The sequence below is a fragment of the Cyprinodon variegatus genome, unplaced genomic scaffold, assembly GCF_000732505.1.
Source record: "Cyprinodon variegatus isolate N-32 unplaced genomic scaffold, C_variegatus-1.0 Scaffold270, whole genome shotgun sequence".
In the NCBI taxonomy this organism is placed as follows: domain Eukaryota; kingdom Metazoa; phylum Chordata; class Actinopteri; order Cyprinodontiformes; family Cyprinodontidae; genus Cyprinodon; species Cyprinodon variegatus.
This window is the reverse complement of record NW_015150723.1, coordinates 588,292-616,205: the sequence shown is the minus strand read 5'-3', so window position 1 is coordinate 616,205 and position 27,914 is coordinate 588,292. Positions and strand designations below refer to the sequence as shown.

General features: G+C 37.1%; 1 protein-coding gene across 1 annotated transcript; it reads left to right on the top strand.

The window, feature by feature from the left end:
- The first annotated feature begins 1,419 nt into the window (after positions 1-1,419).
- hhat (hedgehog acyltransferase) lies at positions 1,420-26,225 on the top strand. The gene is made up of 12 exons (XM_015382910.1): positions 1,420-1,759; positions 4,091-4,240; positions 4,334-4,398; positions 4,478-4,591; positions 4,670-4,864; positions 5,387-5,599; positions 7,239-7,416; positions 7,885-8,035; positions 11,521-11,556; positions 20,193-20,394; positions 20,801-20,945; positions 25,501-26,225. Exons 2-12 carry the CDS (start codon positions 4,120-4,122, stop codon positions 25,584-25,586), a joined length of 1,506 nt encoding a protein of 501 aa, XP_015238396.1. The 5' UTR covers positions 1,420-1,759; positions 4,091-4,119; the 3' UTR covers positions 25,587-26,225.
- Positions 26,226-27,914: the final 1,689 nt, after the last annotated feature.

Genomic DNA, 27,914 nt, shown 5'->3' with positions numbered 1-27,914 from the left:
AATTGACTGGGGTCTCCATCCCTGGTCCTCAAGATCCCCTGTCCTGTATGTTTTTATTTGCATCCCTAGTTATGGGATGCATTTAATGAATGGCGTAGTTACCACACATTTGCCAAACTTTATGTCAACCAGAGGAGGTGATTCAGTTATCAGCTGTGTTGGAGCAGGGATGCCTTTAAAATCTGCAGGACAATAGTTCTTAAACATCAAGGTTTTAAAATTATAGCCAGGGTAATGATGATAGTGGTATCTCTGAGTTTGAAAAAACAATGCATAAAATTCAAGTCAAGTACTGGAAGCTGTTTTTTTTTTTTGTTTTTTGTTTTTTTACATGGTTAGGTCTAAAATTTTGTAGCATCAATAAAAGATTATTTTATTGATATTTTTTTTCACCGGAAGTGCCAGTTAATTTAACCTGCACATGCTTGAGAAGTTTTTTTAAGAAAATAAATTTTAAAAGGAAGACAAATACATACTAAAAGAGAATATCTAAGAATATAAAATAGAACTTTCAAAAATATTCTATAACGATATATTTTTAAAAAATCCTTTAAAAAGCAGTTTTTGTAAAGTTATTTGTGTTCTTCATTTAAACACAGTCACTCAGACAGCAGACCTGATATATTAGCAGAAATTCAGCAATTATTATTTAGAGTTAAGCCATGGGATTAACAGTTTATTTTATATGGATTCCTTCTCATATAGGAATAGAGGGGAATGAGACGGCTGATGCAAAACAAGCAAGTAAATGTAGTTTAATTTATATAATAATTCCCTTTAGTAAAGGTGAAATAAAATCAGTAATTAAGGAAAGGATTAGATCAAGATGGCAGAAACCATGGAAAGAAGAAGGAACTGGCAGATGGTTTTATAATATTTAAAAAAAAAAATTGGGCTTTATGTGAAAAGGAGGAAATAGTGATATCAAGGTTACGGTTTGGCCATACAGGTTTAAATATCATGTTGTTTAAAATATGGAAACATGATACAGGGAAGTGTGATTTTAGTTTTCAAGAAGAAGCAGTGGAGCACATCATATTGTTTTGCACTAAGTATGTAAATGAGATAATTTAATTGATAAACAGATTACAAGTCAATAAATTGAAGTTAAACTTAAAATACCTTTTAGACTTGGATTCTAAATCATGTTATTTTCCTTTTTATTGAGATTTCTTAAAAAGACAAATGTGTTAAAGAGGATTTAGTTTTCTTTTTTTTAGCTGACTTTTGTAGTAATATGTAGTAGGATATTGAATTAGTTCATTCGCGAAACACACTCCATTTCAATTGGTGGCGGTAATGCACCAAAAAGTTGTTTGCCAACCGCCATAAAAAATAACAACAAGAAGAAGCTATTTGTCTTCCACGCCACTGGGGGCGCTAATGCTCAATCAAAGTTATTTGATACAATGAAACAAGTTAAATCGTGCAGCTGAGGAGGTCACAGCAGTAAGCAATGATTGATGTCTGGAAGATTCATGAAGAGTTGTTTACATTTTATAGCTTATTAGGCAACAATCATGGTAACCTTACGAGTCGCTCAGTCTTTGGATAACTAAGTTAACAGCTAAAGATATTTTATAGAGGTTTCGGGGATATCTTAGTGAAAACAATGCAGATTGATAAATAGTTTCATTTAAACATGCAGTCGATCGGAAGTATAAAGTGAAATAATAGTTGGATACCATGATATAAACCTTTCGGTATGCTGGAGGTACTGAAACCTCCGACGAAGAGAATAAGAAGATTTCATTTGCAGGTAAGAAGAACATTTTACATGCATTTTATAAACCAAAATAAAACTGCAATATAATAATAACTACAGTAGTTGTATTTTATAAAACTTTGTATATTCTAATGAAAAGGATCCGGTTTAGATCATATAAACCATTCCTCGGAACACTTAATTATATTTTACATTTCCCTGAAGGTAGTTTGCTTTTTTTTTTTAATCGAAATACAAGTTCTGATTGTGGTATTAAAGCAAGAGCAATGACAACCCAAACAACAAAGAAGCTATAATAATAATAAAAATGTATGTTAAAGTCAAACAATAAGTTGCTATAATAATTTTGGCCTAATCCTTTATAGAAAAACTGCCCTTAAACAGTGATTTTTCTTTTTTAATCAGTTTTAAAATCAGCAGTTTCTGTATATCTTTAGTTTTTAAGGAAGTTTTTTTTTTTCTAGAGCTAAGCAGCATAGAGGAGAAATGCTTCCTACTATGAAGGTAGATTTGTTTCTTTATTATTCAATTTAAAAAGTTTCTTTAAACAAAAAAGATTGCACTTCTATCAAATAAAACATTTTCAATCAAAGAAAAGCAGTGTTGAAAAGTATTTTTTTGAGTCTCAAATATATTTTTGCATTCAAATACTTTTTTCTTTGATTGAAAAGTTTTATTTTTCATTGAAGTGAAGATTTTTTTAATTGAAAATATATTTTTTGATTGAAGCAACCTTTTTTTGATTGAATAATAATAAAAAAAAACAAGTCTACCTTCATATTCCTCCACTGTTTTAGTTCAGATCCTGAAAGATCTCTGATGCCTTGACAGATCCACAGGGATCCACAGGCTTTCAGAGATGTGTTGTTTTTAGGCTGGAGAGGATTCATCACTATTTAGACCAGTCCCAACACTGTAATATGTGCTTAAACAGACAGGAAACCTTAACATTGCTGTATTGGGCTGCGACTAATGATTATTTTGCAAATCAATGAAAGTGTTGATTCTTTTTTCGATTAATTGATTAATAACCGGATGGAAAAAGGTTCCTTAAAGAAGATTTTTTTTAATGGTATTAAATCAGGGGGAACTTTTCCACTCAAGCATATTGACAGTTCTAGTTCTAAATGAAAAAGGTTCATGTTTTTTTTTGTTTGTTTGTTTTACAATTTTATAATCACAGCTCTAAATTGGTAGCTCTGTCAGCTAAAGGCTTGTTTTAGAGTCTCTATAGTCCGGTTAACGATTAATGGATTACTAAATTAGTTGACGATTATTAAAATCTCACATTAAAAGAAAAGACAATTAGGAGAAATTTATTGATATAATTACTTTGGTCTTTGGTGCTCAGACCTCGGCAGGAAAGATGGCGGTGAAGTGGAGATAGATGTAGTTGGTCAGTCTGTAGACTGCTGGTTAGTGAGACGGTCTGCTGAGCTTTATGGGGAGATCCAGTGGGTTGTGTGAGCTGATACTAGAGCTTCACTCAGGGACCTGGAAGATGGAAGTCCAGTTGGATAACACAGGTTTAGAGAACCTGTCTATGATGAGCAAGTATGAAGTGAAAGTGGAGAGGAAAAACTCCCGTTTGGGAAGTAACCTCTGGCAGAACCAGGCTCAATATGGCGGTCTTCTGCCAGACCAGTTGAAATGAGACGCGGAGTGCAGTAAGAGTGCAGGAGGAATGCACTGATGAAGCTTTAACTACGATGGTGGAGGAGGGGCTGGAGGTGGGTTGAAACGGGGTCATCTGAATGAAGTCACACAACGCAACCACAGGAGCAGACGAGCGGATCGGAGGCCTTTTAAGATGAACTTTGGAGGCCTATTGGCTTTCGTGGAGGTGTGGTTCAAAGCTGATTGGCTGTCGCAGGTGGATGAAGGAGGGCAATGAATTTCTTCAGTTGAACTTCCACCTAGGCTCCATTTCAATGATGGATTAATCCCGATTAACGCGATTAATTGTTTCAGCCCTAGCTGTATGTGTAGAAATGATTCAGGGTTTTAAATTAAAAGCCTATTTTTCCATTTTGCCATTACTTGAATGGGTTTTTTGCAGCCGTCTCCTTCCAGAAATGTGGAAATACTTAAGCATCACAATAGGCATTTTTAATATTAGACATTACTTTTATGCTTAACATAATCATAAAAGAAGCATTTTAGTACATTACATTATCTGAATACAGTTCCAAATATTCAGTAAATCAGATACTATTAAAATTAGTTAGAGTTGTTTCAAATAGAATAGATGAAAAGTAATAATTCTCACAGAATCACAGATTGAACAGGCCAGATATAGAGTAATGGGGAACGGAAAAAGAGTGAAAGCAACTAAACTTTAAAATCTGTCTCCCTCCGTTTTAGAGACCGTACAGCAGAGTGACGTTGACCTGATGACATCTGAGTTCAAGCCCCAGCCGTCACCGCTGTCATGGCCTGAGATCTTTGTGTATTGGGTGCTCTCACTGGGCTCTCATCTTTACTCTTTCTACCAACTGCACAAGTTCTCCAAAGGTAGACGGCAGTCAGTATGTTGGTTTTGATCAAATCAGAATGAGGTCAACATTAAAGGAAATTGTCCCTGTTCTGTCCCCATTTTCACCTCAGAGCATGAAGCAGGATTACAGAGAGAGCTGCAGTTGGAAAATGGGTTTTTTAAGGGATTCAAAAGGGTAAGGAATAATAGTCCAGTAATGTAAGACTTGTTTTGGCTTGGTTTAGGTTTGATTATGTTGATGGTTTGTTATAAAGGACTCGTCTGACTTTGAGTGGAGTTTCTGGACTGAGTGGGCCAAAAAGTCTTTACTCTGGACTCTAGTTGTTCATGGCATATTATCAAGACTGACCACCATATTTTACCCAAAGGTGAGATCCTCCTTCATCACACTTAAAGCAAATGTATATATTGTTATATAAGCATTGCTGTATATTTTGTTTGGCCAGCTGAAGGTGTTTGCGCTCACAGTATACGACTTCCTGGCAGCCACTAACGTGTTGGGCTATAAAGGCGTGGCTGTGCTGCTTCTGCATCTGTCTGTTGCCTTCTCAGTGGCCCAGCTGCGAAAGCCTGCTCTGGCATGGATCACTAACCTTCTGCTGCTTTCCACAATTCACATTCAGTCACTACAAGACATTCAGGTGAGCTCTGTTTCCCTGATGTTTGAAGCATGTTTAGGTTGCATTTATACCATGAATGGAATCTAGATTAAAATGCAGAGATGAGGGCACTTGTTTGGAGGTCCCTCTCTTTCTCAGGTAGGAGAAAAAGTATTCAATAAACATTTATTCATCACCTCGGTGCACCTGATCCACCTTTAGGAGCATCACTGAATGTAATACTCAAAAAGATCACAAGGGGGCAGAAGATACAAGGAAGACTTTGATCCATTGGGCTCTTCATTTTGCTGAATCCAAAAAGCTAAAAACATTTTAAGTGAATTTCTTTAGCGCATTGCTTTCCAAATTCAGTCCTATTACAGAGACCTGACTGAAACAGTTTATTTTAAAATCCGAAAGCCATTCTACAGTGAAAATCTAATTGTAATACTGAGAAAACATTCGGCTGTTAAAGTTTACTTGAGTGATACGGAACTGAAAAAATGATTTTGGTCCATTTTTCTATGAATGTACTAACAATAATTGTTCTGTCTTCTTACTCAGAGAGGCTGGTACAGCACAGAGGAGGAGTACTACCTGCTCCTCTTCAGCGTTGCAGTCTGTGGCCTTCGATTCATCAGCTTCAGCCTGGAGCACTGCTGGAGCCCTTTAGAAGGCGGTCCAGCCGCGCAGCTCTGTTGGCTGTTTTCATACACCTTCTATCATCCTTTTTTCTACAACGGACCCATTATCACTTTCAAAGCCTATGCCGAGCAGGTGAGTGGAAAATTGTCTTTTCTCTTGTTATTCTCTTGTCATTTGTGAATAAGATTCTGACTTATTCTTTCTTTTAATATTTTCATAAAAGCCATATTATTGTGAGATTAAAGTAATAGTATTACAACTATTATATTATGATAATAAAATGTTGTGAGAATAAAGTCATGATAGAATATACTTGTCAGATTAGTCATTTCTGTTTTTTAAATATAATAATTGATGCTGAGGAGCTAAAATGATAAATCTTTCCCTATTTGTAAAACCAATATCAAAGTACAATCCTCATTTCAATGCAGAGGATGACAGTGCAAGAGTTCTTATTAAATCATTATGACTTTATTCTCGTAATATTACGGCTTTAACCTTGTAATATAATGACTTTATTCTCCTCAAAAACAAAATGATCTTGTCTGGCCCGGTGTGTGCATGTAGCTCCCATATTCATATTTATATTTATACACAACATTTTACAGTCCCTAACTATTACTTTATGCTTGTACATACACCCGAATAATATTTATATCTTTTTTAGCACTTCTGGATAGATGCAAACCACATTTCTTTGCTATGTATTCGTGACAGTAAAGTTTAATTCTAATTCATCCCACAGTTTCTCTCATATGCATTCCGTTGGGATTGAATGCGATTCACTCAAACATACATCGAACTTTGCAGGATTTTGAATTGGAAGGAAAAGAATTTCTGTTCTCCCCTCATTACTCTGATAATTCTGAATTATAAAAGTAACCAAAGCAACAAACGTGTGCTTCAAGTGCCTGATAATAACACACAAAGCAAATGTTTTGGTCTACTTGCAAATGGGAGGGGATTTTTTTTTTTAAAGCTTGTTCTCTGCTATGGGGGCCGTAGCATGTTTCCAGTGAGCCAAACCTATGACTGTCGTAACAGTGTGGGGTTTACGTTTTCACAGCGCTCCCCTTATGTGAGCAAGTATGGAGCTAAATGTGTGTGAAAATACCGTTTCTGCAGCCATTATGCTCGTTAAAGGTCAGAGTAGGGGCATAATTACGGTGTTTATGAAAGCTTTCAATATAACCAGCGCATGCGCTGAAATGCGCTTGGGAAGTAGCCTATCTGCCTCATTTTTAGCTTAACTGCAACTTTTTTTTTAGCAGAGAGGCCTGAAATACACTGAGAATCCTGAGCATTTAGCTGCAGGTATGCATAGATGCTTGCATATATATATATATATATATATATATATGTGTATATATGTGTATATGTGCCTCTATCCTCCACAGTGTTTAGTGGGTCCACTGCTGTTTTGCGTCTGTTTGCCCCAACTCACAGCAGCATAAATGAGGCCACTGGTCACCCCACCTCTTAAGGTAGTTTTTGCGCACATGGAGCAGTCCAGGGTGTTTGCTTCACCAACTCCAAGGTCTTTCAGAAATCTCAACGTGTGGATGGTGATAGATGCCATCTTCTGAAATCCACAACCACCTTCCTGTTTTTAGTTTTTTTTAAAGGTAGAAAATGCACTACATTTGTAGAAGGTGTAGAAATATAAAGTATTAATGTAAACCTTTTTGTTCATTTATTATATTTATTTCAATCCTCAACATGTGTCTCATGTTTAAGCGTCAGTATCTGCTTGCTCCGGCTCCACTGATAGATGCGGAGGTCAGCTGAGGAGAACAACTCGGAGAAATATGTTCTTAGCTTCGTTCTGGCCAGATCGGGGCGGATCATACTGTGGTGGTGCCTGGCAGAATACATGATCCATGTCATGTACATGCATTCCATTCACTCCAATGAGACTTACCTGCAAATACTTCCCCCCTGGGCCTTGGGTAAGGCTTTGCACTCTGTCAGGCAAAACAAGGTGTTACCTTCAACACTCTCCTCCCACTGAACAGAATATGTTAAAGCAGTAGTTTTAGGATACATCTACTGAATATTTAGCAGCTTCTAAAGAAAAATTATGTTACACAATTGCTAATAATCTATCTTTTGTAATTGTTATTAATCCACTGTTGGCAGCTCAGCCCATTCATTCAGACATGTTTTACATTCTGCTTTTCTCTTATTTTTCATAACCAGGAAAGGGATGTTAAATATTAGATTCACTAATTCATAATAAATATCTGACTTTTTATCTCAGAGGTGGATCATGTTTAGCTAAGAAGTAAAAGTGAAGTTATTAATCTCTCACTGTTTCCTCACGGCTGTGGTTGATGGCTTTTTTTGGATGGATGGCTTTTCTGTGTCGTCTGCCTAGAGCTTTGAAGTTGTTTCAGCACCTCTCCTCTCCGTCTCAGGTGGTCTGGCCCTGGCTCTCGTCCAGTTCTTCTATGTAAAGTATCTGGTTCTGTTTGGGTTTCCATCCATGCTCGCTACTCTGGATGGATTGGTTCCCCCGAAGCTCCCTCGCTGCGTCAGCATCATGCACAGTTTCACAGGGATGTGGAGGTGGGACCACTCACCAAGTAACACGGTGTCTTTGTTGAGATTGCTTATGTTTTAGAGACTGAAAAAAAGCCTTAACGGGGAAAAAGGGTAACTGTGATGTAAAACGCTTTCTAAGAGCGTGCTCTGCCTTTTTCAATCAGGTCTAGACTGGCCTGAGAAAATTGTCTCATCTTGAGTCATTACCTGCTAGAGGACAACAGGTCACCTTCACACAAGCAGCCTTGCATCTCTGTATGTGCTTCACATTGTAATGGTTTGCTTACTGGGTTCAGTTCAATAATCTTTGAACTGAATCTTTCTTTAAAGTAAAAGCTAAACTGCATCAGCTTTTTCAGATTGCAAAGAAAGCCATTTCTTCTACCGGTCTCTAATGCTAAGGGGGGGATCCTTAGTTCAACAAAAACTCAATCCTTAAGCTAATGTGGTGATCAGACGTGAACATATGCTCACTTTATGGATCTAATATTAAAGTTGGACTTGAAAGTGACTATATTCAGGAATGACTGCAGCAAATACCTTCTAGTTATTCTAAATACGAGATATTAAAATGGGTTTAAAACTAGGCTTTTAGCTAGGAATATTTCATAGGGTGTACACCTTGGTGTATCATTTTAGGCGTTGTGCGTCGTAGTGCGGTCCGGGGGTATCCTCTCCCAGAAAATGTGGAAATTTAGACTCTGAAAAGCTATTTCCTGCATTTTGAGATGGAATGCAGCTGACTTTTTGTCTTTGTTACAACACTACTTTTGTCCTGATTATGGGAAGCATTTGTGCTTGAATAGAGGTGGAAATTTCATAAGAAAGACATGAGCTCGTTTTTGGGTACAATATTATGTTTCATAAGTTAATTCAAACAATCAGAAAGTGTAATGGTATGTTAACACCGCACCTTTATTTTTTCTTAACCCAAAAACCTCAAAAGTGTCATGTGGGAGATTTGATATTTCTAAAACAAGTTACCCATTTATTTTTTTTTCCACAAGTTCGTTTGTTTTACTTTAAACACACAAGCACCATTGATAATGGTTATCAAACATGGCCTACTCTACCAGAGTAATGCTTCATGGCTGATATCCCTATATCTACCTTTTTCACAAACTATTACATATCCTTCTCTTACTTTTTCGGATAATCAAATTTCTGTGTATAACAGAAGTTATAAAAACAGTAATTACTGTTGCTTAACATACAGTTTGCTCTGCAAAGTGCCTCAAATACAATAGATAATATTCTGGGGAAAGGTCCTTTGCCAAAGGTGTCCTGCCACTGATATCAACACTTTTATTGGAACGTTCTCTTTCTTTGAATGAAAAAAAATCCCTTTGTTAAGTTTTTACCAAATAACTGCTGTGTTTGGCAAAATAGTCCTCTAAAGGGTGTGCTTTGGTGACACAGTGGTTAGCGCACATGACCCATGTATGGAGGCCTTAGTCCTCGTCACGGCTGATCTGGGTTCAAATTTGACTTATGGTCCTTTTTTCTAATGTCTCTCCCCGTCTCTCATACCCCCTTTCCTGTCAGCCAACCGTCCATAAAAACGAGCCTCTAGTGCCATAAAAACTCAAAAAAGAATAAAAAAACAGTCCCTAAAAAAATGGTGGAACGTATTTGGTTAAACTGATTCAGATGCAGTTTTCTGCATTTATAATAAAGATGCTGATAAATAAATTATGGCTGAAACAATTAATTGAATTAATCGTGATTAATCAATTATTGGAATCATTGTCAAATTATTTACTAATCAATTAATCGATAACTGGAGTATAGAGACTCTAAAACAGGCCTTGAGCTGACAGAGCAATCCACTTAGAGCAGTAATTACTGTATATCAAAATTGTACACAAACATGTAAACATTTAGCATTTAAGATTAAAAAAAAACACGTTTTCGTCTGTCAATATGTTCCATCCAGAACTAAAAATTGCAGTTTTATTTTCTTTGTTTAATTAATAATAAATCCGACATTGTAACAATCGCAAACGTAATTTTATTGGAAAATAGTATTTTCTATCTTACCTTTAAATATTTACTAAAAGTTAACTTAATCAGGAATATATATGGAGCTATATTTTATTTAATTTATTTTCAGGTATGTAAGTTGGACAGAAATTGCTTTTAAAACCCCTAAAGGCTTAGCATGTTACATCATTGGATGGTGATGTCCCTGCCAGCTATTTAGTTCATTGTATACTTTTTAAGCAATATTAGAAAATGAAAAGGGGATGCAGTGAGTAGTGTTGACTTAATTTACATCGCAAAAAAGTGCATTTTTTTGCAATGACTACATAACCCGGATGACTGATCTTCACCAAGTTGATTTGCATAATTTTGTGGTTAGACTCAAGTATGTTTGCAGTTCCTAAACAATAGTATAAAGGATTTGTATTTAAGGAGAAATACCAGTTGAAATGGTACCGAAGTCCTCCAAATGGAAAAAAAAAACATGATGTTTACAATTACAACAAAAAGAAAACGCTACAAGAGACAAATGTAACTGTAGGTTATGAAGCCTCTTATGCAGATTTCTTGTCACTGAATAGGAAGCAAGAAAAGACCATACCTGATTTATGCTGAAGGGGTCACAATTGCTCAGGTTAATAGACACATAACAAGCAATGCCTTTAACACCTAAGTTAAAAACTGCTGCATAGTACCAAAGAGGATTTGCAGAGTCTGGAGGAAAGATTTTAGAAAATGTTGGTATATGAAATGTTTTTAGACTTGGAATAAATTGTGTTTACTGTTTTATTTTATCTGTCTTTGATGAAAGAAACAATCTTTGTATCGTTCATGTTTGATAACTTGACTTGTTCAGGTTTCCTCAGTCTTTTATCAGGATTTGAACAGGTTTGTTGTTTTAAATTCAACCAGCTTCTGAGATTTTTAGTTGCCTAGATAAAGAGTAAAGCCTCAGATATTTCTCTATAAAGCCAACAACTGCACTTCTTCAACATGTAGCTGAACTTTGTTTTAATTATCCATAATGTTGCAGTTTGGGTTTGAGTTTTACTTAATGGTTACAGCAAGCCCAGTTGGTTAGATCTGCTTCCAGATGTATGCCTGCTGTTGCTTGTGAATGTAATGAACCATGAGAAAGGCTTCCCTAACTCTGAGATCATAACGTGGAGACAGACAGAAGGCAGTGTTGGCTTTGCATGATAAAAATCCCCCCCCTGCATAGCAGATAGAACCGATGTGCTGACGTTGGTGCACTCCAATCGGGCTCTTAAATGCTGAGCTGGTCAGCAGCAGAGACATTGATGGAATGCACAAAGCTTCCGGCTGTCTCTATCAAAGATTCTGTTTAAGTTTATAGATGCTGCCCAGATCTTATCTTTGATATTACAAGGAGGCAGCCCACAAGCACTTGGCTGTGGTACAGATTTCATATTATGGCAAATTCAATGTTCATGTGTTATTTTTTTTTACTATGTGGTTTTTATTATGCAAAACTGTGACTGAAATATCCATTTGTTTTCTCTCAGGCACTTTGATGAGGGGCTGTATCGATGGCTCATCAGGTAAGAGGCTCTTCATCAGCACCGGGCTGACTAATTCACATGTTAATGCTCGCTAAGGATGTGAAATGTTATCTAAATCAAAATGTCTCTGTCTGCTTTTATTGCATTATGATTGCCAACAATTTTGCCTTGTATTTATTACTCACTGCAGACTCTAAAGAGCCTTTTTTCCTGCGGGACACTGAACTTGGCAGCAGAACAACCTTTTGAGAAAGTGTGCCATTCTCATGCTGCCTGCTCCAATGTTTCATCACAATGATGCCGAATTTGCACGCAGGCTGGCTTTCTTATGTTTATGAGGACGCGTACTGGGGGTGGGGGTGAATTTCTCTTCTGTTGCCTTTCTGCTCCTGAACCATGAAGAGATGCAGCCTTGTCTAGTATACCAACCTGTAATTGGAGAGTTTTTTTGTTTTTCTCACTTTGGAACACAGACATTATTAGTCCCCTCTTTTTTTAATGATGCACACTTGGTTAGGCTCAGCCTGCTGGGAGTTTACGGCTTGCTTGTTAAAAAAACCATTTCTACGTTAAAGCGAGTGTACAGCTGTATGGTTGTCAAGGAACGCAAAAGAAAAGTCTGTGAAAATGTTCTTTGTGTTGTTTATTGGCTATTTTTTCTCTTTTGTACGTTTGACTCAAAAGGTGAGATTCTCTTACGTCTGCTGTTTTGCATGTAATAAGGCCTAACAGACTTATTAAAGTAGCTCTAATTTATCTGCTCAAGATCCCTACATTTTAATTGCAAATGCTGGTTTTTCCATTTTAAGCAGAGCGTCTTGGAAATGGTTTTCTTGTGCTTAATGGTATCGCTCGCAATTATCCTTTCTGCAGATGCGAGATGATATACCCGTGACACAATACCCCGACGGTTCCACGCTCTAAAGTGCCTGTAAAGACGTTTTAATGCAGTTCCAAAAATTCTGCCCATATCGTCTGAAGAGGGCTGGATGAGCGTGTAGGTGTTAAATGATGAGCTCTACATGAGTCACAGACACCTCGTCTCCCTGGGCAGCCAAGTGGCTCACTCTTTGCCATTCCATTGTGCTTTGTGTGTCGCAGGGTTTCAGGTTCAGCATTCAGCTAAAAAATGCTCCTCGGGGGTGATTGATTGATTTATTACATTTACACAAGCCGTTAAACATTTGATCCCAAGAATATTCCTTGTAATTATTTATACAGGAGTGTAGATGTGGTTGGCTTTTAGGGATGCTTCTGTTTAACATAAATGGTGGTTTGTTCATTCCCAAGGAGGCAAATCCAGCAGCAATCAGTAGACCAAACATGAATAGCTCTGTGCTAATTAGATTTCTCTCTCTATGAACCAAGGTTTTATCTACCCTACCTTTTTCTAAACCTACCCTCTCAGTTTAGACTCTTCCTCAGCTGTTCTTCCTCCCTTGTCATTGAGAGAGGGCAAAGTAGCTGCTGGAAAATGGTCTTTGGGAGGCAAACTTTCTTGCTCAGCTGCCTCCTTTATCCCTGCTTTACATTCCAGCTACACTGACTTGAACCATCAAAGCGTTTGTTCTCTCTTTGTGTTACTATGAAGACATTAAGTATTCACACATGGACAAAATTGTTGATAACCATCGTTTAGTGAAAGAAAAACCCTTAATGACGACAGAAATACAGTGAGGAAGAGAAGTATTTAAAAACCATGCTATTTTGCAAGTTCTCCCACCTCATACAAATCATGGAGGGGTCTGAAATTAGGTGCATGTCCACTGTGAAATATATAATATAAAAAAATCTAGAAATCACAATATATTATCTTTTTAACTATTTTTATGATACAGCTGCAAATAAGGATATTAACACTTGTCTATTAGCTTGAATTCTGACCCTCAAAGACCTGTTAGTCTGCTTTAAAAAAATGTCCAACTCCACTCCATTTATTATCCTTAATTAGATGTACCTGTTTAAGGTCATTGGCTGCATGAAGACACCTCTCCACCCAATACAATCATTAAGAATCCAACTACTAACATGGCCAAAAAGCTGTCCAGAGACACTAGAGACAAAATTGTAAACCTCCAGAAAGCTGGAAAGGGCTATGGAGAAATTGCCAAGCAGCTTGGTGAAAAAAGGTCCACTGTTGAAGCAATCATTAGAAAATGGAAGAAGCTGAACAAGACTGTCAATCTTCCTTGAACTGGGGCTCCATGCAAGATCTCACCTGGTCTCAGTGATCCTAAGAAAGGTGAGACATCAGCCCATAACTACACAGGAGGAGCTGGTCAATGACCTGAAAAGAGCTGGGACCACCATTTCCAATGTTACTGTTGGTAATACACTAAGACGTCATGGTTTGAAATCATGCATGGCATGGAAGGTTCCCCTGCTTAAACCAGCACACGTCAAGGCCCGTCTTAAGTTTGCCAATGACCATTTGGATGATCCACAGGAGTCATGGGAGAAAGTCATGTGGTCAGATGAGACCAAAATAGAACTTTTGGTAATAATTCCACTAGCTATTTTTGGAGGAAGAAGAATGGTGAGTACCATCCCAAGAACACCATCCCTATTGTGAAGCATGGGGGTGGTAGCATCATGCTTTGGGATTGTTTTCTGCACATGGGACAGGGCAACTGTACTGTATGGAGAGGATGACCAGGACCATGTTTTGAGAGATTTTGGGGAAAAACCTCCGTCCCTCAGTTATAGCATTGAAGATGGGTCAAGGATGGGTCTTCCAGCATGACAATAACCTGAAGCATACAGCCAGGATAACCAAGGAAAGGCTCTGGAAGATGCATATCAAGGTTCCGGTATGGCTTAGCCAGTCTCCAGACCTAAACCCAATAGAGAATCTTTGTAGGGAGCTCAAACTCTGTGTTTCTCAGTGACAGCCCAGAAATCTGTCTGATCTAGAGAAGATCTGTGTGGAGGAGTGGGCCAAAATCCTTCCTACTAGAAATGTTTGACCTCTAATTGCAAACAAAGGCTACTGTACCAAATTTTAACATTGGTTTTCTCAGGTGTTCAAATACTTATTTGCAGCTGTATCATATAAATAAATAGTTGAAAAAAAACATACATTGTGATTTCAGCCTTTTTTTTTTTCTTCAGATTATGTCACAGTGGACATGCACCTATGATAACAATTAAAGACCCCTCCATGAATTATAAATGGGAGAACTTGAAAATAGCTGGAGGTTCAAATACTTATATTCCTCATTGTAACTTGAATTGACTAAAGTAATAAATATAAATTCTACGAAAATGAACAAATGAAAGTCATACATTGCATCTCAACCATGCGTCATCAGAATAAGTAAAGAAAAATTAACTCATGAACTCATGAGTGTCGAACAGCTGGACAAGTAAAAAGAGACGAGGATTTAGTGTGGCTAAGTTAAGGATCACAAGGCAAGATGTTTCAGTAACTTTAAGTTTGTAGATTCGAGGCTCCTTAAAATGTCGTAACTAAATTTTTTTGCCAACATTGATTGATTGGCTCAGGAACCCGGAAGTAAAGACCGGCCACATTACGCACTAAGTAGTGCCGCACCGTACCTTCAGGTTAAAAGAAGAAAAATTTGGCTAGGATTTTGATGATGGAGGGGAGTGATTGTATGTGTTGATTTTTACTTGCAACCTGCGTTAAAAAAAAAAAAAAGTTTGGTTAATTTTATAGTACATTTTTTTCTATTTACTGTGCATTTATTCAGCTAAGAATACTGAAAAAAATGCACAAACTGTAAAAGCGATATGCTTTGTGCATATCGCTTTTACAGTTTTAAAAGTCCTTTGAGTTCAACTGCACTTCATTGGCAGTTTTTTTTGTATTTCTCTTTTCAGTCTGATTGTTTTACCTGATGCTGAAATCTTGAGAAAGGGTGACCCATTCTAGATCAGCTTTTTTCTTTTACCTGTAAGCTGACAATAGAAATACTTACTATTCTAGTCTTGTTTAAAAAGATGTCAGTCCTGCTTTGTGAAGCATGCGATAACATTTCTCAGGCTAACCTGCCTCCCTTACAAAGCCCAGTTTACCAGTTCAGAGCCTGCTGGCTATGGCAGGAGTGTGATGAGATTCTGTTGCTACACAAACCAAGAACTTTCAACATAACATGGTTCCAAATTAAAAGCAGCAAATTAGCCTTTGTTTCTTATATAAGTTTAATTTCAATGAAAGTCCAATCTGAGTTATAAAATAAAGTTTACCTTTGAATGCAGTGGTATCTAAAGTGTGGCATGAGGGCTGATAGCAGATCCCTGGACTAAGTGTTGTGTGGCTTCATGCCACAGTTTAATTAGTGCACATTCAGCCATCCAGACCAGGCAGCTAATGCAGGTAGAGACTTTGCTTACTGACAGGATAATATGCTCTTAATCTTTTATTATCCACAGTTTGTTCTTCATTTGTTTTTTTTATTTTCTTTTTCTTTTTTGTCATACCCATCCATCCATCCATCCATCCATCCATCCATCCATCCATCCATCCATCCATCCATCCATCTTTTTCCGCTTATCCGGGTCGCGGGGTTTGCAGCTTCAGTAGGGAGGCCCAGACGTCCCTCTCCCCAGCCACTTCGGCCAGCTCCTCCAGGGGAATCCCAAGGCGCTCCCAGGCCAACCGAGAAACATAGTCCCTAACATAGTTGGTATTATGAAAGATAATTGTTTCATAATACCAAATAAATATTTATGAATTGAGAATAAACTGCTTAAATACTATAAGCAGCACTTTATGATTTTATTCATAAAGCAGAAAAAATGTTACAAGCCTAAAAACACTTTGTATTGTAGAATTGCACTATATAAACAAGAAAAAATATGCAACTAAAAATTCTGGCATTTTAGTGATGATATAAAGATCACTTATATTTTCTAACATTTTCCTGTTGTCTTGCATTATAAATTCTTTAATACTTTTCGGAGGTGCAGCATCTCAATCACTAGAAATATACAACTGATTTAGGCATCAAGGGAAGTTTGGACCATCCAACAGGCCGGTATATTTAATGCATTACTCTTAAAAATGAGATGTTAAAACTAAATATTTCATCAAAGCAGGATTTTTCATCCGACCTTATGTTGTGCAGTTCTAGCTGATGATGGCGTTGCTGTGAGGAGGTTATAGCCATACCAGCAGATAAAGCACATGGATATCTGACCCTTTTATCATCAAACTTTTCATCAATTTTCTTTACAACTCCTGCATTATATGTTTTTTAAATATATTATTATTAAATATATTATTGTGCTAATGAAGAGATTTTCTCATGTTAAGCTGATTATGGTGAGTCAATACCCTGTTTTAAGAAATCAGAAATGACAAAAGCAACTGCTGTGTCATAAGGAAATTACATAAAGTGACTAACTGAGCAAGTTGGTGTCAGGGAGAAGAGGCACTCCCAGTTTAGAAGAAACAAGATCATCATTTTAATTATCCTGTTTCCATCTGACTGCAACTGTAATGACAAAGCACAAGCACTACTGTTTTAAAGACTCTTTCTCCGTAAACCCTGTCATCATATTATTTTGAACCCCCGCTTCATTAAGTGTATTGGTGTTACATAACACAGGTTACCGGTAGTCAGGCAGTTCTGCATATCTTAAAATGATAATATTTTAAATAACATCTGTGAACAGCACCTTTGTATCTAATTAAGTTAGTTGATGAGTCGACACTGAGCGTGTTCAGGTATTCAGTTTTCTCAGTCTTTGACGCTCTCCATCTGTTTTTGCTCCGGCTTTAATCCCACAATATGGCCGAGCTGGCCACTCTATTTAGGGCTCAGAAAATGCTGGCTCATCTTTCACAAACATTGATTAGCCACAGGGAGGCTGAGATAATTAGTTTCCAGCTCGGCCGCACACCGCACACACAGTGAGATGTGTGTTGGAGTGATGTAGCGCTTTTAGGCGCTGGCTTTACCTCGCGGACAGATGAGGTGCTCCCAGTATATGAAGCCATTTGTCACCGATTGGTGTTGCATTATGCACATAAAGTGGGGCTATCGAGGGAGTATAGCGCTTCTATTTTTAGACCGCATACAATGCAATCTCATGCATGAATTATGTGCTAAATATTTAATGTTTGATAAAGTAACTCATCATAAATACCGCGTTTCCATCAAGAACGAGTTTATTACCCGGTTAGATGAAACATTGAAAGGAAAACAAAAGAACAATAAATGTGTCAGGGCTTTGGTGTGAATCTCAGTTTTCCTAATTTTTGATTCATTAACACAGTCTGCCGTATTGTTAGCATCTTGGCAGGGATTTTGCTCCCTGGAGTGCTTTATTTTTTTTCCATCACAGCCACATTTACTGTATTAAATGAAAGGAAATTGTGAAAATGACATAACATCTTCTGTTTGAGATCTTCCTCACAGTTCATGAGTGCATTGTGTTGCCATTTATTCCAGCATTTAAGGTGTAACTAATAATGTTTAACATATATATTTTAAAAAAAGCATATCTAGCATATTTAATTTTTTTTTTCATAATAATAAATGGTTTTCTCCATTTATTATGATGCTTGAAATCCACGTGTAATGTGGGTGATTTTTACAGGGGAGAAGTGCAGCATATCTAATGTATAACACAGATTTTCTCTATTTTGCTTTTAGTTCTGCAGTCTCCAACTTAACATATTAGTTACTTTTTTTTCCTGTTATAGGATTTATAAAACTACCCCTTTACTTAGTACTTATATGAAGACTTAAAGGTACAGAGTCATGTTGTATGCCTGTACAAAAAGACCAAACAACCATGTGATCGTAGGTGATCATTACATGCCTATCCTTAGTGTTTATATTGTAATTTTGAGCTTAAGATTCCTGCCCCCATCATGATAAACAGATGTAAATACACAGTAGCACAACCTCCAAAGTTACAGAAACCAGGACACAACAATTCTTGACCAACCTCCAGTGTCTAATACTAAGCCCAAGTTCTAGAGAATTCATCAGCTTCAAGGTAAAAAGTATTTCAATAAAATAGATAAAAATTTCATTGAAATGAGTGCAAAGTAAACACAAAAAAAGCAACTTCCTGGTATGTCATTATTGAAATGACTTGAATTATCCTGATCTTGTAGTGCTCTAGATTATGGCAGCTGTGACAGAAAACTGAGCCCTCACTCTCTTTGCTTAAATCAATAAATTGATGCACACTGTTGTTTTGTAGTCAGACTGTATAGACTAAGCATAGTATTGTTATCACTCGCATCAGTATTAGAAAGGACGTGCACTCATGAATCCATTAACTTTGCTTTGACATCTGAATACCTCTGCAGCTTTTGCTCCCACTTCAGCAAACACCAGCGGAATATACAGTATTATATTCCAAGGGCTATTCATGTTTCATCACTCTTGGCTTCACCTATTATATTTGCACCTTATCTGGGACTTCCTGACTTGCTTTGCTCCGTTACTTCCTTGTCTACCCATTGTGAAAATTTGCAATAGTATACCTCTAGTCACAGGGTGTTATTGTGGTAAATATACACAAAAGGGCTTTATTTACTAATACATTGATCAAAACAAAGTATATAACACAATAAATAATACACCAGTGGGACACAGTTCTTTTTCAGAAAAAAAACTTTGCATGCAGAAGGAGCTACTGGTATATACATTTAAAAAGATGTAAAACCAGACTATGCCCCTTTACACAAATGAGCTCTAAGCTGTTTTTTTGGGTCAAACCGATAAAAAAGAGCACAAACAATAAGTCACAGCTAAAGCTGAGTCCATAGCTTTGTCTAGGAGAGAAACGGGACTAAACACAGAATGGGGACAAAAAAAACAGAACATAAAGCTAAAAACTTAACCATTTAATTTTTGAAAATAGAAGTAGAATGTTGAAAAGTGTTCCCTATGTCCTCCAGCACCCTAAGCCTATAGCAGCATAACTATAGAGAAAACTCAGGATAACCTGACCCCAAGTGTGTGGCTGTAGCTCTGTGGCGCAGGGTGACATAAAATATGACATTCATCTCTTTTTTAAAACGAATGTATACGGTCAAATAAAACTATTTCAAAGATGCCCTTTCCTTCTGGGATTTTTATTATACCTAATTTGTGATTTTTATTTTTTTTTGTGTGTGATAAAGATGCAGCAAACCGGTGGAACTTACATTTAGATGCACGTGTCTCCGCCGCCATTAGGCCGCTGTTACTCCTGCTGCCAAATTCCAGCAAACCTGCACTAATGCAGACTCACTGTTTAAGGGCTGAATGGTCCACTCGCCCTACCCACTACGGGGTTTGAGACAGCACTTAATGTGGCAAACCCTCCGTGGGAGTGCGCAAACACAGGGTTAGGGGATTGGGCCTTGTATCTTGGTCTCTGCCTCCAGATGTCTTGGTCTTGTCCTCTAAAGGTCATGGCCTTGTCTCTGTACTCCTTTGTCTCATTTGGTGTGGTCTTGACCACAACACTACAGATTAAGTAGGATTTCTCTAAATGCGTAGAGCACCAATTTCTCTCCAGTTTCCTACTGTTATCCTTCAAATTATGCATCAGTAAATTTAGCCAGGGAAAGTAAATTTCTTCATTTTCAGGAGAGATGCATTGTTTACTGCAACACACAATCAAGGAGATAACCCCGTTGACACATCTGTCTAATATTTAGACATGATTTTGGTCTCATTCTTAGTGTTTTGATTTTTTTCCAGATACATTTACGTGCCTCTGGGTGGTTCCCGCCATGGTCTTCTTTACAAAGTGTTATCTACTGGCCTGGCCTTCGGGTTTGTCTGCTTCTGGCACGGTGGCCTTGACTACTTACGGTACTGGGCCCTGATGAATTGCGCTGGGGTTCTAGTAGAAAATGGCATCAAATATCTCTTTGCCTCACCCTGCCTTCGCTCCATTGTTGTAAGTATTTAAACGAGGTATTATACTCCAGCTGTGCTGCATAATAAGCTTTACTAGATAGAATTTCTCTAGTTATTATCCAAATGAAGAAATAATTTGTAATGTAAGTCATGTAATCATACTTTTAAAGCAGATGGTTGATCAACTTTCTGGAATTCAGACAAACCCATTGGGCCTCATCTAATTGCCATGTGCTGAGCTATTTGGCTTTCCATTTACGGGGATTTCTTCGGCTTCTTCCTTTGGGAGATGGCTCATCCTCAAAATAGTGCTGAAGTTGGATATCATGTCGTGTACTTCTGGTAGTTTATGGTCATATGGTTCATTTGTTTTAGCTTCTGGGTTCTATCATAGACCGACAATGAAAATATCTTTTAGTTTTCATATTTATTTTCTGATTTCCCAGGAGCAGAATTTGTCCTTGGCGACACAAAGGCGCTGCACAGCCCTTCTCTGTGCCTTGTCCACGGCCATGCTCATCCTGTCTAATCTGGTGTTCCTTGGGGGAATACACGTGGGCAGAATCTTCTGGAAGCGTGTCTTCATTCAAGGTAAATTGCCCTCTACAGATAATGAATGTTTTAATTCAACTGTAATGTTTAGACCATTTTAACACTGTAAAATTATCAGTTGTAATCTATGTGACAGTTTAAAGCAGCAGTTAGAAGCCAGCTCTGATCTAGATGTGACTAAAATGATGTTATGTGATGTGCTGCTTATGCTTCGTCTAATATTTATCCATGCAGGTGCACAAAAAAGCCTCCTGCTATTTTGTGCACCTGCATGGATAAATAAGACCTGGAATTAACAAGTAGAGTGAGGAATGTTGGAGTAGCACATCTGCTTCATGGATGTGCCAGTGCCTATTTTGCTCCGCATGGTTGTATTTGGTTCATTTAGTACCTAAAGCAAGATTTACAGCCTTCCTGAAGCCTGTCCATTAATGATAAGCCTTTTACTGTAGACTGGCTATTAAGCCAGGGGCAGACCGAAGGCTGACAATTAAATCTCTCCTTCAAGAAGTTTGCTCATTGTAAATTGATAATTCTTCAAGGCTCTACTTATTAGTGACCTAGAATACCCTAAGAATATTTGATAGAGATTTAGAGAGTTTTATTTTCTGGGTGCGAGTATAAAAAATGCTTACATTTATGGATGGATTAATTGATTAATCCATTTTTTTGTTTAGGAAACTTTTGTAAAATCTGTTTTCATTGGGCTTCCATAGTTCAGAGTTCATTCGTTTTTGTTCAGTGATGTTTACTCATAACTGATTAACTAGCTCACTGTGATATATCACTAGCTGCAAACATTTAGTGTTATTTTTTTCATTGTTTTTTGTGAAACATGGTTGTTTTGTAAGGATCTCTCACAGCTAGAATTGCTTTGCCCTTTATATTAATCTCTGCTCCCTGAATGGACAATTAAAATAAAAGCAAGTTTTAAAACGTATATCATTTATTTATTATAATTATAATTTTGTATATACAATAACTAGATAATAGCTTATTAGCCTGTCCTACTCACTAGTAAATCTTAAACCTTAATTTCATTACTTTCAGCATATAAAAACACACCAGTCTCCAAGTTTCTATCTCGGCATGATATCCACCTCATGATCGGATAAAAGATTAGCTGCTGTCGCAGAGAGAAAGTAAAAGATGTCCTGACATCTTTTAATCTTTTACAGAGATAGAAAATTAACCAAATAAAACCAGTATGTTTGAAAATATTTATTCCTTATGAATTATTCAGTGCTAAAATTACACCCAAATCTCAGATGATTAAACACTGATATAAACATACCACAACTTGACAGATGTTTATGTTCATAAATAAATCATTTAAAAAACTGCTGTGCAGTTTGGTGGTATTCTCTACTGAATATATTTGATCCAGAGCTTTTCATGCCCTCTGGTGTCCACACAGTAAACCTCAAAGGGGTGTGTGTGGGGTGATTACCATGAGATCAATGTGTTTAAATCAGCTTGACTGAGATTTTCAGATGGTCTGGCATTGGTGTAATTGCTCTCTGACCTCTCTGGTGGAGTCTGCAATTTCCTAACCACACTATATGTCTATAGCTGTATCTGTAGCCTGTCTCCATGAGTTTAGGCCAGTAGAAGTGTTTGCATTTCTTCTGTGCCCCGTGGAGAGCTGCTATGCATATTCCACAGGGCAGACTGATTATTAAATTTCTCTTAGTTCAACCAAAAGCTGTTTTGACAGTTCATATGTGTAAGCCTAATGAAATATTTGCAACAAGATTTATTCTCTTGGTGTCCTGACAGTCTGTGCAACAGCTTGTGACAATCCATCAAGTAGTATCTGGATATTAAAGACTGAAGCAAAAATGACGCACCATTCAGCATTCAGATCAACTCAGCAGTGAAATGTCAATTGTATTGGTTTTGTAAACTGTACGCATATTACTATGTTTAAAGAAGGGAAGATGGATAGGCTGCATGCAGGAAGTAAAAACCTCTGCAAGAATGTTGTAAAGCACAACCCTTGTTTTTATATCCTTACCTGCCTTGGTAAGGTATATAGACCTTATATATATATATATATATATATATATATATATATATATATATATATATATATATATATATATATATATACAGAGAGAGACCTTACTGTATATATAAACATGTGTAAGAAAAAAAGTTAAATTGTACAAAAAATTGCCATCTTCCTATATTTAATCGTATACATTTATTGGGTAGGAACACATTTTATGCTAATAATATTATTGGCCCCTTCTGTTGTCAATTCTTTGCACAATCCAGTTTTACCGGCGCCACAGAACCTACAGTAAATATTCAAAAGAGCTTATTGTGTGAATTCGCTATGCTTTCATTTCTGGTCTTTTTTGTATTCGGCAAATCACAAACCAAACATTTTATTTATCTACTACCTTGTTCCTCTGTAGAAAGTTTAAATTTATTTTAATTGATAGTTAGAGCCTGTTCTGAAGATGATATGCTGCTGTAGTAGACAGTTAAGTAGAGTTAAAAAATACATTTCAGTTAATAAATTCAAACGTTGAATATCTTGAAGTCCTTAAAGAATGCTGCAAAAACCGGACCACAGCATGACAGTGCCTCCACTGTACTTTACAGTGGACATTGGGTGCTTCTCTATATACTTGTTTTTTGTTTCACACCACATCCAGTTTAAGGGTTTATGTTTGGGTCTAATTTTAGTCTAACCTAGTCTAACGTCAGTCTACATTTACAAAGCAGTTCTTCATGCTCAACTTCGATTTATTTGAAATCTGATACTTTTTGCATCGTCCCTCATCTTAAATTTATACCTAAATCCCAGACTGGAGATGCATCTAACCAGCTTTTTCCTGTACTGATACCCGGGTTTAGCGTATTGGTCGATATCTGATACCAGCCCATTCCAACTGTTGAATGAATAAATCATACACCTTGTCATGTGAATGACGATTTTCGACTTGACACAAACACTGTTAAAGAAAGTAACAAATGAACACTTCTTAAATAACAAATGAAGAATACATCAGCAGCAAAAATAAAAAATAACAGGTCTATGTAAAGATCCCTGGATTGGATCTTTGATATTCAACATCAAATCACTGATATCTGATGCACGTAATTGTTGAATATCTGAGCTGATATCTGATCTAGGTATCGGATTGGCGCATCTCTACCCCAGACTGAGCGGTTCACGACCAGCATGTGCAGGAGAATGGAGGCGTAGCAAAGAAGCGCACTGCGTCCAGAAGTAATAATCAATGCTGGCATCTTTGTGTTATCAAATCACTGAGCAAAGGTAGACAGTATCATGACCTCATATCAACACAAGGAAAGTTGAGGGGGAAAAAAATGAGCTCAGCTATTTACAAAGGCCTTGAGGTGAAAGTTCAATGAAATGTGACACTTGCAAAACTTTTCACTATGTGTCAGTGTTAACCACATATAAAAGTTTTTACTTTTACTTTTTTGGTAAAAAGATAGGTTGGGCTGTTCAGACTGCCATGAAAAAGAATGATTAGCTAATTAAAACTTTTATTAGATTATAAAGAAAGGTTTCTACAGACTGATTTACCTGAGAAGTAAAGAATAATTTATAAAGAGACTGTATCTTGATCTCAGCAATAAATTAAACATACAAAATTCCAATAAGAAGAAATTTGACGTTAGTCTACACTTTCATAACCTTTTGGGACAAAAGTTTTCCATTTAGTTGGTCTTGATTTGCTTTTAGTCTGTTGGCTGCAACTAAAGCAAAAGTCCCTGCTGTATTTAGCCCACCTGAATAAATGGGGAATCCCAGGTGTTTTAGTTTTTTTAGTAACCAGACGTTTGAGGCTCTGCTTATGTTATTAAAATGGAAGCAAAGATGACCAATAACAGAAAATGGTTTCCCTCATTTAAGATATAAATCCAACACTGAAAGTCTAATCCTAAAAATGACAAGAAGTGTCTAGCTACCATTAGCTCCAGTCTAAGTCATTGCACCCATGTTTGTGCCGCTAGCGCATCTGTGGACACATCAGGATTTAGTAACTCCATCAGGATGAGATTATTAGACAGCAAACCTTTTTTTTCCTCAGGGTACCTAGAAAAACAGACACTTCTGTATCATGCTCTGTAATTAGCTCTATTTGGATGCCGCATTTAAGCCCTAGTTGAATAATAAAAATATGTACAAAGAAAAAAAAACCTTTGCCAGAATGTACAACAAAAATGTCCAAAATGTGGCTCCTACATATAGGTTGTTCTATCTGCTCTCTATAGAAAAGTAGCTGATAGCTCAGCTGGACTTTAAGTAGCTCATGTGTATGTGAATTAGATTTTGACATGAATAGAAAATAATAGACCCTTGAAAAGCATTGTGGGTGCAGGTGCAGGTTACTGAGATAATTTGGAGGGAGGCCAGTTTGGGAGGAGGCACAGACGGCCCTCCTTACCTACCTGCTCTGCAGCCTTCACAGCATAGCTATAAATAGCAAAAACGGGGGGGAAAATGTATGCAAAAAAAAAAAAAAATTATGCAAAATTTTACAAAAGGATCTGTTACATAGACATTCATTTAATTAACTGAAACATGTTTTTCCCCTTGTTTTTTCAGGGTGGTCGACCATTGCTCCACCGATGATTGCTTTCCTATACTGCTTTGCTCAGGTTGGACTTGAACAAGCTTCTCTCCCACCATGAGTCACCTTGACTTTCTACAAAAGTCAGAATCCCCGCTACTGGACAACCAGGATGGCCTGCTGGCTACAGAGCTGCAGCGACTGGAGCCCCTGTGGCAAACCTGGCCATCAGCCCCTGGAAGTGACCAAACATGACTGACGTTCGGCTGCTTTCCACAGCCTGCAGTGCTGGAAGGAAAAAAAATAATAGATTTTTCACAAAATGTAATGAAATGAAAGCTGCTGTATTTCAAGGTGGATTCTTATTAGACAGCCTTTAGTGAGGCATGTGAAACCATAAAAACCAAATGTTGGACCCTGGATCTGTCTTCATTCTGTGGCTTTGATAAGGAATTGCTCGGTGGTGCAGTTAATTGGTGAAATGCCACGTTTATTGCCCTTTTTATGGTTAAAAAAAAAAGCTGCTATTCATTCCAAAGCACACTCAGCGTGTGATGGAGAGCTCCAGAAACCGGAATGGTGTTTTGTTCTATATTTCTTAGCAGAAATGTCCCAAGTATTACTTTGTTTCTTGTAAAAACTTTTAGAAACAAATGGCTACAAATATGATTGAAGTTCATTTACATTTCTGATTAAAGACCACACTTATAAAAGGCAAAGATGGCTTCCATGTTCTAATTATTTTGATGATAGAAGCTGAACACAGTTGGGTTTGCCGATTCTTTTTTTTTTTTTTTTTTTTTTAAGTCTGAGATACCTTTGGATCCAAATCTGTAACAATTACTTATATTGTATTAGTTAATGGTTTTTGAAATCCTGATCAGGTAAAGACTAATTTGAAGAACTTGTCCAGGCTACACTTATTTATTTCACAAATTCTCGCTGTTATATGATGTGGCAGATTTATATGTAAAATCATAAATAAATTACATACACATTTTTTGTTACGCTTTCATGGAAAGCCACTGTTTTTAAACTTGGGAGAGCAAGGAAATTAAGAAAAACTATCAAATCTAGTTTTTGCAGTAAGACAAACACCTTTTACATCGGCCAGTGGTAAGCCACATGGCTCTCACTGTGCTACTCAGGTGATCATAAAAGCACTTGAATATAGGAGATAGTTATGTATATATGAAAATAAGGCAAAGAAAACCTTTGTCAGGAGAGAAAAACGCTACAGGCTACTGTTTACATCAGTGGTATCCAACTCCAGGCTTCGAGTTCTGCTACACTACAACTTTTAGGTACATCCTGCTCTGGCAAACTTAAATAAGTGATGCATTACGAGGCTATCACCAAACCTGATTGACAGGTGAGGGGATAATTATTTGATTAAGATGTGTTCAAGCAGGGGTTTAGATGTCAGAGCTGTGGATCACTGGCTTTCTCACTAATTTGTTTTCACAATTTCTGGGTTTTTTTTAGACACACACACTAATCACTATTATCTCTCTTTTAATATCTACCCATATAAAGGTAGATATATCTATTTATATATAGATAGTGTGCCTATACTGTATATGTATGTGTTAGATAATGTACAATACTACCTACCTCTTTAGATATGTTGTGGTGGTATGAGTCTTCCAGCTTCTTTGAGTGTGACACATTAAGGTCACTCTGGGTTGAAGTCGGTGCTATTTTCAAGAGGTCCTGTAGGATGAGAGCCCCTCAAAAACGAGTTGGGTGTCTGGAATTGGATGGAGTTTAATAATACAGCTATAGTCACTATTTTAGGCTGGCAGCAGATAACTATCTTATGTTTAGCTTACCTGGACCTTTGTTGAATTAGTCCTCTGCAAAAGCAGCTTCTGATCTGTTTTTATCGAACACTCATTCCACCGTCTCCCTGAGCACCAACCCTGGTCAAAGAATTTTATTCCAGATGTTTTGGTGTTAGCATTTTTTTCACAAGGTTAACATTTTTGGTTTATTTGCAAGTGTTTTTCCTGTCCTTTCCATCAACTCCTTACTTTTCTTGCATTGTTTTGGTTGCATCTTAGGGCTGCGACTAACGATCATTTTGCAAATTGATTAATCTGTCGATTATTTTTTCGATGAATCGTTTAATAATCAGATGGCCAGAGGTTCCTTACAGAAGATTTTTTTACTAAATTAAACCAAGTAAAACTAAAACTTTTGAACTTGGGGATTTGCATAGAGCACATTAATTGACAACAAAGTTTTTTTTTTTTTATCTTAAATGCAAATGCTCTTTTAGCTAAAGACACGATTTAGAGTCTCTTTACTCTAGTTAACGATAATGATTAATCAATTAGGATTATTTCAATAATTGATTAATGACCATTAATCAGATTCATTCTTTCAGCCCTAATCCAACTACCACATGTGAAACTAATCACTGCGATGTACAACTTTTCTGCTGTTT

What these genes read in the sequence shown, in the direction of transcription:
- hhat (XM_015382910.1), top strand. Translation starts at nt 4,120, where the DNA reads ATGACATCTGAGTTCAAGCCCCAGCCGTCACCGCTGTCATGGCCTGAG. An exon ending in TTTTTAAGGGATTCAAAAGG is followed by an intron (nt 4,399 to 4,477) that starts GTAAGGAATAAT and finishes TTTGTTATAAAG; the next exon opens with GACTCGTCTGACTTTGAGTG. An exon ending in AGTCACTACAAGACATTCAG is followed by an intron (nt 4,865 to 5,386) that starts GTGAGCTCTGTT and finishes CTTCTTACTCAG; the next exon opens with AGAGGCTGGTACAGCACAGA.